Source organism: Physella acuta, unplaced genomic scaffold, assembly GCF_028476545.2.
Source record: "Physella acuta isolate Inbredline_101_S28 unplaced genomic scaffold, ASM2847654v3 ptg000508l, whole genome shotgun sequence".
NCBI classification, from domain to species: Eukaryota; Metazoa; Mollusca; class Gastropoda; family Physidae; genus Physella; species Physella acuta.
In genome coordinates this window covers 430,112-441,238 of record NW_026732027.1, presented here as the reverse complement: position 1 = coordinate 441,238, position 11,127 = coordinate 430,112, and the positions used below count along the sequence as shown (strand labels likewise).

The window sequence follows — 11,127 nt, the reverse complement described above, 5'->3', positions numbered from 1 at the left end:
ACATATACAGACATAAATATAATATAATTATACATATATACATATATATATACATATATATATATATATATATATATATATATATATATATATATATATATATATATATATATATATATATATATATATATATATATATTAATCTATTTATTTATTTATTTATTTATTTTATTTTAATTTATTTATAACAAAATACTTGTCTTACCAAAAGCTTTCCTTTTATTTATTATAATCGCTTTTATTGATTTAAAGCAATAAGTTCCCTACAAGAGACCACACGTCTGATGGCAACAGTTGTTGCTCACAAGACGATAAAAGCACTACAGGATCTGGCAGGTTCGAATCCAAGTCATGACACACATATTATTTCTCTAATGATACAATAAAGATATTTGTATTCGATACAGTTCTAAACTTTAGATAACTTTTCTTCCAGACAAGAATACCGGTAAAACAGTCGCAGATCTTAATGAGAGAAAAACTGTCGTTCCTTATGAAAGCTCCATCAATATTGGTTTAAAAAATAACGGTTTAGTTATTCTAAAAACAGGTATTGCAACAATCAACTCCAAAACATAAAAAATTAATAATGTCATATTACAATGTCAAATGTTTTATTTAACATCATTAAAATGATATTTTTAATTAGTGTATATATAATGCACAACAAGTAACGAGGATAGAATACAAAAAAAAAGTTCCTTAGGGAACATGAAGATCCACGGGGAAGATGAAGTAGAGTTCACCTGTTTATGTGACCTTGGTATAATAAAGGATAATGTGGTCAGCACTATGTCCAGACACTTTTAATTTCCCAAAAGTGAGTCGGTTACCGTTCAGAGCTGAGTGGACTCACTATAAACTATATATAAAACTATAAACGTGACTTTCATTCACAGGTCTCTATTATGTTTACACTGGTATTGGGGTGAAGTTGATCATGGGAAATAACTCGTCTGAAATAATTTGCACGGTTTGTGATATAGGCCTACTCATGAATGTTTCTAAATTTCCTCGAAATGTAATGTGTGAACATTTTAATTTACTTGATTTCTGGACAAAAGCTGCTCAATAATACTAGAGCATAGACATATTCATAATGCATTAATATAATGACTCCATTCACATGTTTGCTGTATATCTCTAGACCTTATTTTACTACCTGTATCGAGTGAACGCTATGATCGATATGATGACCACTGTTCTGGCTAGATCTCTACAAATCTGCACTGACTTCAAACAAGAAGAAAAAGTCTCCTACATAGGTAATATAATAAATAACAACACAAAGTATTTTAACACCTACCCAAGCAGCTAGCATAGTGAAAACAGCCTTAAATTACCCTCGGTGTTACACAGTCCATATTAATGAAATATTCTACTTAATTCGTTCTTATTTTTATTGTGGAATGTTGTCACTAACTTTAAACTACGCTTATTTATAATATACACGGTTTTTTTTTCTTTGTTAATTTCTAAAAAGTAATATTTAATTAATTTACTGGAATTATTGATTATTTGATTAAAAAAAGTAAGTGTAAATCTCTCGTCAAATGTTTATTAAGACCTATCCTTAATAACATGATAAATGTTTTACAAAATAAATTGCCCAATACAAATTTGCCCCAAACAAATTTGGCAGTGACAAGCTAAATTTTAGTAGTTTTTTATAGTTACGAAACTAATGTTACAATTTTAAAGTACGACTACAATAGTCACAGGATTTCAAAGTTTAAAAATTAAAAATGTGAATCTAGCGATCCATGTCTCTAAATTACCTGATAATTTCCATATCTTCAAACAGGTGGTGTATTTAAGTTATACTCTGGCGACAAAATCGAAGTTCATCTTCACGGTCTTCACCAGTTTAAGCTGATACCTCAGTCTTCATTCGTGGGTCTGTTTATGGTTAAGCCTGAGCCTTGACGTTGAGCAACTAAAATGTTGAACTCGATCCTAATGCCGCAAAATTTGCTGGCACAGAAGTACGACCAACGTCACATTCAGAGCGACTGTTTAAGTTAAAGAGATGCTAAATAATCTACCGCATTAAACGCTTAAACGCATGTAACATTTCAATCTACCACCATCCCTCAAATTATATTATCTTTTTTCTTAACTAGCAGTAAAAAAAAATCCCCCAAAAAATATGATTTTTCAGCATATATAATTTTTTAAAAATCTTTACATTTATGATTATCACTACAGTTTTGAGAAAATGATGATTTAGATATTTATTATAATCAATTATTAAGCTTTATATTATGTTGACAAAACGTCATGTAGCTGATAAAAACGAAACATTTCTGATATATCTGACGTAATTTGTGCTACAAATGTCCAGAAACAATTGTAGAGACAGAAATATCAAAGATTTCCGTAGTTGAAATAAGGAGCTCTACTTAACATTTGTCAACGTTGTTTTTCCTGGTCTTGTTGTAAGCTGTATAAGACCCTTTTAGAGTGTTTTTGTTTACATTGATAAAACCAGCTGCACTATCATCACATTCGTGTGAGAAAAATACTTCACAAACTTTCGTTTATTTTCGTTACATGAAGCTTTATCTTAACACGAAATAGGGTGCATAGAATTTGAAACTGTCTTTGTTACTGGCAAAATGACTAATGTCGGACCAATATGTAATTTGAGATGGGATTGTTATTTTTATTTCTGTATGTTTAGACAGATCTTTTAAAGTTAATTGCTTTTCATAATGTGGTGGTTTACAGGCAAGTTAAAAAATAAAATAGTATTTGACTGATTATAAATACATTTTCACTTTTAATGCGAATCTGACCAATGACAGGAGACGAGAGCCCATTATCTCACGATTTCTTTGGAAACTTTTTTTTAGTGTACATTTTTTTTAATATTTACAACCAGTTTGATTTAAATTTTAAAAAATGCAACATATTTTATACATAATTAACAACGATTAAACCGTTGTATAATTTACAATTCATGCTATAGGCTAATAATCATGATTATGTGTAAACTTTCCTTCAACATGTTTCCGCCTTATCAGTGTAATGATTAATTCCCAGATTATTCACAAATCTATCTGGTTTGTACTTTTTCATGTTACTAATTTTAATTTTAATATATACTATCCGTCCCGGCCAGGCCCTGCTCTGGCTTCTGTGAAAAACCTTTCTGTTAAAGAACATTACCTGTGTGTTTAATAATCATCATAAACCCGGCATTGCCCACCCAAACCACAACCAACCAAAACCAAAACAACAAAACGCAAACATAACGCTACAATTACAAATACAAACGAAAACAAAAACCTAACAACAAACCCAACCACAACCACAAACACCAATACCAACCAATAACAACACACAAAAACGAAAAAGCAAACGAAAACAAACCAAATCCAAACGCAAAACCAACCAAAAACACAAATACAAACCCAAAGAAAAAAAACACAAACAAAATCGAAAAAAGAAAGAACAAAAACGAACTAAATCAAACCGCAACCACTAATGCAAACCCAACCTAAACACAAAGAAAACACTAACGCGAACATAAACGCAAAGTGCTCACAGTCTAGCCCGGGGCGGAATCGCCTGTTTTAGCTTAATAAACGACTATAGTACCCCAACTTATTCATAGTCTTTTGCACTCACTTAAACGAACGCGCCTGTTTCAATTTAATGAACAATTATAATACTCCAAGCTTATCCGTAAAATACCTACAACATTTGCACTTGATCAATCCCCGCTAAGTATGTAATTATTTTTTCCCAACACCAAAACAAAGTAATAAAAAGTAAATTCTTTTCCACTAATGCAATGTTTTATAAAGAGAAGTAATTGTGTTTACCTAATTTATCAAAGGGAAGTAAGTGCTAAAGGACTAAATATAAATAATTTTCAGACATAATTAGAATTTTTGTTATTTTTTTAAAATTATGTTTAATGAACATGCCGACAATTATTATTATCAGTTTGAAAAATGAAAATTATTTCCCAACACTTTCAATAGTAATTTTTTAACTCATAAATTTAGACTATGAGCACGATAATAGTCTAACACTTAAATCCATGGAAGTATGTCCACGACAAACAAATTTATTTTTACATACAGAACTGAGCTTTATATTTTAGATATATATATATATATATATATATATATATATATATATATATATATATATATATATATATATATATATATATATATATATATGTGTGTGTGTGTGTGTGTGTGTGTTTTATGTTTTAAACTTTACAGACAATATATTAAAGTATTAAAAAATTTTAAGGTGTAGTAAAGAATTATTTTAATTTATGTTAATAATATTAGGAAAATGTATTGTAATAATTATACTTTTATCGCCAATCATAAATAATTATTTATTCGTTAAGTTGATCTATGATTTGTGTGGTCGAAAACTTTTCCATGTGGGATGCCATTACAACAACCGTTTGGTCGGTCAGTCTTGCAATTCATATGTCGATTAATATTTCGGTTGTCGGTCTGCTAGTCCGTCTGTCGGTCATTTCTTTAGTCGAATGATCGTTCTAGTGATCATGGTAAACATGTTAGCATTTTAGAGATAGACAGTTTTAAGTTGGATCCTGTCTAATAATTCTATGTTATAATATATCTTCACATGTACAGTGTAATGTATTTTAAATACAGGTGTCTCACGTAAACAATCCGTGAGCAATTTAGTTTTCGATAACTTTTTAATGTTTAACACCAACACAATATGCCGTGTTCTGATCGTGTGACATGAAACACAAAATCAAGTCACCCAGATCGAAACCCATTAGGTGATTGATTTTGCCGTGGGCTCTGTCCACAAATACAATGGGGAACAATCGAGCTTCTGGAGACTTTTCGCTCTGATCAATGTCAAACAAGAGTTGTCCATTTGTGTCATGGAAATGTTCAAAGTTTAAACAGGAAATTCACAACAGCATAAAACGGTTGGTGTAGTGGTAGGACAGGAACTTCATTAAACGCTTGCTAGAACAGTCGCCGGCTAATTAAGAACATAGTCCAACAGTCGCCGGCTAAGTAAAAACTTAATCTATCATTCGTCGGCTAATTAAAAAAATTAGTCCAACATTTGCCAGCCAATCAAAATCTTACTAAAACATTCGCCGGCTAATAAAAAAACTTGGTCCAACATTCATCGGCTAATAAAAAAAAACTTACTACTGAAATCGACAACTAATCCAAAAGTTAGTCCAACATTTGCCGACCTATCAAAGACTGAATCCAACATTTTACTTAATCCTTATTTATCTTATGTATTATTATATTTTAAGCTTTATTTAAATTGATAAAGGTAATGTGTTTGCCGCCGTAATAAAATGTTTGAAGCATTGAAGAATTAAAATAAACTTTAAATCAGAATTATCGAATCTACTTGTATTATTTCTGACATACTTTGTGCATGAATTTCCCATAATAATATACAATAATGGATAGGTTTTAGAAATAGAGACACCTCGAATTATAATGACATCAGAATCAAAACTATTGTCAGCACATGAAATTAGATCAACCATTTCCCAATTAATCAATATAGACCTCAGTACCTGATGACGTCACCAACAATTTATGAGGACACAGCCAATGCATCACAGACCATGCCAACAGAACCTGCACGAGACAACACAATCACATGTCTTAACGACTAGTAAAGCAATGCCCTGTTTAACTGTTCGCTAAAGGCAAGTTGTATACACACCGCCAATTAACTTTCTATTATGACTGACCCCAAGTTCGAACGCCCCTACAGATGACTCTCGTCAGCTGGGGGACAGCAACCCGTGTAGGAGAGAATGTTCTGGAATCAAACAGGAGTGGAGCCCCTTAGGCGCATAGAGTACCAACCTTGGTTTCCTTCCAACAACTCCTGCGACACTGCGGATGCCAATTTGTACAGGTAATGCCCCTGCCATAGGAAACATCAGCTGTGTGGAGTGTGTGTGGGGGGGGGGGGGGGTGTGAAATATGGCTCATTTGGCTCTGCTCAACTTTCTGCCCAGGTTTTGCGCCTATATCTCCAAGTCGCAATCATCTAACCGTCTTACATATTATGTAGACATTTGTTTAACTTATGACTAAATAGATATCTTTAGTTCGTAAAGGCTTTTTAAAAAAGCAAAAAAATAATAATTAAATAAACAGACCACTGCTATAAGTTGCGAGTTGAACTGCGTAGTTAAACGCTGAACGAATCGAGTTCGAATCCAAGGGCTAATTCTTTAATCCGGTCCGTGAAGTCTTAATCAATACCAGCTGTTTGACCTGCCGCCTCAACTGGAGCGTGCACCATAGAACTAATCACCAGCAGAAGCAGACGATAACACGCTTGATCGAACACACAAGGGACATGAAAATCGATAAACACAAACTCCATAAAAATCGCGTATTTTTTTTCCAACTACTTTCCTTACGATTTATTGCAATTTATCACACAATGCTAATTTTAGCGACATTCCAACTTCGATTTTTTAAAAGCAGTTATTTTTTTTTACAAAAGTGTTAATTAATCATCAAAGTCTATACTTATTCCCTAATCATATTAATTACATTCAATGACGCAATATTTTTAATTCCTTGATCTATTAAAAGATAAAACGTTTATTTTTAAATAGCATTCTGTGTAAAAGAATAACACTGAAACTTTAGTGTCTACACTAAGACTAACCACCACAGAATCCATATATAGACCTACTTAATGAATACTGTGCACATGTTTTTTTTTTGCCATTTCCCAACAATGCACTCTTTATAAAAGTACGAGTAAGATAAGCGTCAGTAGAATTTTGATATTGGTTTACTGTTGGGGTTAGGCTAATGGTTAGGGTATTGGCGCCACTTGGGTTATGGCTAGTGTTAACACCAGAAGAGGACAATAACCAGTAATCGACTACGAACATCCTGAAACCTCATTGTCTAGACGATACCGATATTGTAGCATTATTAGAAATAATAGTATGAAATATATACCAAAAAAAATCAAACTATCCAATAACAACCAGAGACTGACAACTACAGAATTATCCGATAACAACAAGGGACAGACAACTACAGAATTATCCCATAACAACCAGAGACTGACAACTACAAAATCCCAAAACAATCAGGGAATGACAACTACAGAGTTATCCCAAAACAGCCAGGAACTGATAACTACAGAATTAACCGATAACAACCAGAGACAGACAACTACAGAATTATCCCATAACAACAAGGGACAGACAACTACAACGGTCTCATTTTCATCTCCGAGAAAACCACGCTGCCCAGGTACCCCGTGACGTCATACCAGTTCAACCCTTGACCGTAGACGACACTCCCCCACATCCCGTTGAGGTTGGAGGCGTGGCAGGCTGAATACCACCAGGCGCCCATGAAAACGACGGCACAGCTGTCCAGGTACATGTCGGTGTCCCTGTCGTAGGTACTGAAAGTCTGGTTATTCTGTGCAGCCAGGTCGTCGCCCGCGGTGCCAGAATACCCGGATATGAGCAGCCTGTATCCTTCCGCCTCGCTGAGAAGTTGGAAACTGGAATATTTCGCGTAGTAGCTGGTGGAGTTGTAGACAATATCTACCCGGAGTTCATGTTGGGATTTTGAATTGAGGCAGTAGATGTTTTCGTTACCGAGGTAGAAGTTCCCCAGACCGTAGTCCCCGAAGCCGCGTTTGTATTCCTCCCAGCCGCGGAAGAAATCTACGGTTCCAGTGACACGTCTTTGGAAGACGGTCCAGCCTCCGCCGTCGGTCACCGTGTCGCACATGACGACCAGACCGGAAGCCAGGGTGACGATTTTTCTGGGATCGCTGCCGATGACGTCACGGCAGGAGGTGTAGAAGCCAGGGTTGAAAGGTTCAAAGGTCGTGTTGTTTCCTAAGGTCACGTAGTTTCCTGCAAATTTATGACTTAAAAAGCTAGTCATGGTTTGAAAAGTATTAGCTTCTATAGGTTTTTTTTTTCATAAATCTCACATTTATTGCACCCATTTTTTCCCCATTAACAATATTATGGCTCTGTTGCAAAGAATATTTTTATCTTCTAACCTTTATGCTTTAGAACATTGTTTCTTCCAGACTTTTTTTCTCCGGGGGGGGGGGGGGGGAGCACTTGAAATTTTCGGGGGGGGGGGGGGGGACACTGGTAAATATATATTTTTTCTATATAAATTCTATTTCGTTGGGGGGGGGGGGGTGGGGCGGTAGACTTTCTTCGAGGGGGGGGGCACAGTCCCCCCCCCCCTCCTCTTCCGAAGAGATGCCTGGAAGAAACTCTGCTTTAGACTTTAGGTTGATGTAAAGTTTACCTAGTAGGAAATTAAACATTCATTATACGTCCCCCCTATGATTTGCTTACACAACAATACACGCTATACTTAAGATATGCTATCGACTATGTCCAACTGTACAGGGTGTTTAAGATGTGTACTGACCTTGACATTTAGCATCCAGGCACGTGCCAGCACTCGGTGTGTTGTTACACAAGACACCCCTCGTGTAAATCTTGGTGGTCAGCGACCTGAGGGTCGTGTTGTACGGCACCAGCCATGACCCTGGCGTTGTGAGTGTTTGAACAATGAATAGTAATTAGTATCTTAATTATGTAATGTGACTTGATTAATTTACTCATTGTGAAGCACAGGGCCTTAACTATAATCTGCCATCTCGTCCAATCCTCGGTTGTTGATTTTGCAATCTCCAGAGACAACCCTGCTGCCTTCAGTTCTTCGAGAACAATCCGCCTCCAGGTCTGTCCAGGTGCTTATCAAACCGTGAGAGAGAGTGTACTTAGTACTTATCAGGCCGTGAGAGTGTACTCAGTTTTTATCAAGCCGTGAGAGTGTACTCAGTGCTCAAGGCGTGAGAGTGTACTCAGTACTTATCAAACCATGAGAGTGTACTCAGTACTTATCAAGCCGTGCGAGTGTACTCAGTAATTATCAAACCATGAGAGTGTACTCAATACTTATCAAACCCTGATAGTGTACTCAGTACTCACCTAGCCGTGAGAGTGTACTCAGTACTCACCAAGCGTACACTGCCGTGTGAGGTTGTTGTAAGCGAAGCTGCGACACAGGACAGAGTCCAAACATCTGAAGGCACACGACGTTCTCCTGATGTTGGTGAACTGGGCGGCAAGCGGCAACATCACGGCATCGCTGCTCTTGTAGGACGTGAAGGTGCTGATAGACTGGCCAGCAGTCGTCACGTCAACTGTGGTTAATTTAGAGCAAAGTTTCGGTTAATTTAAATATCACTAATTAATTGTAAATTTAGAGGTAAAAACTCATCAAGGTTTTTAAAAATTGTCACTTGTATTTATCAATTCAGAAAGAAAATACAGATATTTTTAAATCGAAAAAAGAGGATGACGCATGCTGTATAAGGAAGTGACCAGTGACCGGATGATATCACGGACATGCAGAGTTTCTTCCAGACATCTCTTTGGGGAAGGAGGTGCCCCCCCCCCCTGAAAATTTCAAGTGCCCCCCCCCCCCCCCCCCCCCCCGGAGTAAAAACTGAACTCACGCTGCTCCATATATTTTATATATTTAAATATATTTTACTTTTAAACTAAGCCTTAAAATATATTCAAAAGTATTTTAAAACAAATTAAAATGCCTACACGAATTCAGCCCGAATATCTAGCAATCTAAACATGCACCATCAGATGTCAGATAAGTTCCAACAAAGACCTACCTTGAAAACACGCAAGCATCAAAAGGGACTGGAACAATTCCATCGCTATTAGCGTGGCTGGCACAACTTCTGGACCGACTCTAGAATCACTCACTGCTGGTCAGTGCAGCGTGACGTTCGAGATTATCACGTGATTCAAACTGCTCAAAGCTGGCGATTGATTGGCTAGTCGTAGTGGTGACGTAACCAAGTTTATAGCGAGCGTGACCTGGGGAAATCGTGGGCAAAGTAGGCCTATTTGATGCGTGTAATGGCGTCACACGGTGGGGTGTTGTATGGCCAATGTTTCGCTTTAGTCAAATACAAGGGGTTCGGAACTTTGTTCAGTGTTTCTTCCAGACTTTTTTCTCCGGGGGGGGGGGGGGAGGCACTTGATATTTTCGGGTGGGGCGGTCGACATTTTTCGGGGGGGGGGGGCGGACACTAGTAAAAGTGTATGTTTACTATATAAATTCCATCTCGTTCGCGGGGGGCGGTTGACTTTTTTCGGGGGGGGGGGGGGGTCGTCCTCGTCTTCCCCCCCCCCCCCCCCCCGAAGAGATGCCTAGAAGAAACTCTGCCATTGTTATAATGGGCGTTTTGTGGCGTAACTAGACCTTGTTTCCCTCGATGATTTAACTCAGGGTGTCACTTAGCAAAGATATACATACAATGAGTTCTCTGTAAAATGTGATCATTTTCGTGCCGTTGTCAATACACCCTCCTTGGTTAGGTAACGCTAACCTTCGCGTTATGATTCATTTAATTTTGATCAATTAATAATTTAGCTGGTCATAGAATTAATTTCACACTAAATTTTGTAATTTATCGCTTTAGTGTCACCACCCCCCACCCCAATCCAGTGGCGTAGCGAGGTCAGGCCCCAGAGGCGTAGCGATCCTTCCCGGGGACAAACTTTCAAGTTTTCGATTTGCACCCCCCACCTCAAACTTTCGATTTGCACCCCCCCCCCCCCACTCAAACTTTCGATTTGCACCCCCCCCTCAAGTTTTTCTCTATATATTTTGCTATTTTCCGCCTTTGTGTCACCCCCCTAAATGGTGTCACCCGGTGCGGTCCGCACCCCCCGCCCCCCCCCCCTCGCTACGCCCCTGCTACCATCTCATCCTACCACTTTATGACGGTACTGCTACACTAATCCAAATGTCAAGTGTGTCTTTCGTGCATCTCTCCACATCACATTCAACACACCCCCACCCCTTTCCAGAAGAAATAAAGTCACTGTTAAATTTATATAGAAAATATAGAACATATATACTTCAACCCCCTCCCACCTCCCCCACCGAAACTTCACGTGCCCGTCCTCGGCCCCTGGATAAACCCGCACACGCCGCCCAGTGTTTCTTCCAGACTTTTTTCTCGGGGGGGGGGGGGGGGGGGGACTAAAATTTCCGTGGGGGGGGGGGTGCGGTCACTGTTAAA

At 37.6% G+C, this 11,127-nt stretch overlaps 2 protein-coding genes across 2 annotated transcripts; one reads left to right on the top strand and one right to left on the bottom strand.

The window, feature by feature from the left end:
* Positions 1-256: 256 nt before the first annotated feature.
* On the top strand, positions 257-2,472 carry LOC131944799 (tumor necrosis factor ligand superfamily member 6-like). The gene is made up of 5 exons (XM_059305612.1): positions 257-336; positions 437-550; positions 900-973; positions 1,148-1,265; positions 1,805-2,472. The coding sequence occupies exons 1-5, from the start codon at positions 285-287 to the stop codon at positions 1,924-1,926; spliced, it is 480 nt and encodes a 159-aa protein (XP_059161595.1). The 5' UTR covers positions 257-284; the 3' UTR covers positions 1,927-2,472.
* A 4,763-nt stretch (positions 2,473-7,235) lies between these two features.
* Positions 7,236-9,748, bottom strand: LOC131944788 (ficolin-2-like). Its single transcript, XM_059305602.1, has 4 exons — positions 9,706-9,748; positions 9,034-9,219; positions 8,439-8,558; positions 7,236-7,900 (listed from the first exon to the last, which is right to left on the bottom strand). Exons 1-4 carry the CDS (start codon positions 9,746-9,748, stop codon positions 7,236-7,238), a joined length of 1,014 nt encoding a protein of 337 aa, XP_059161585.1.
* Positions 9,749-11,127: the final 1,379 nt, after the last annotated feature.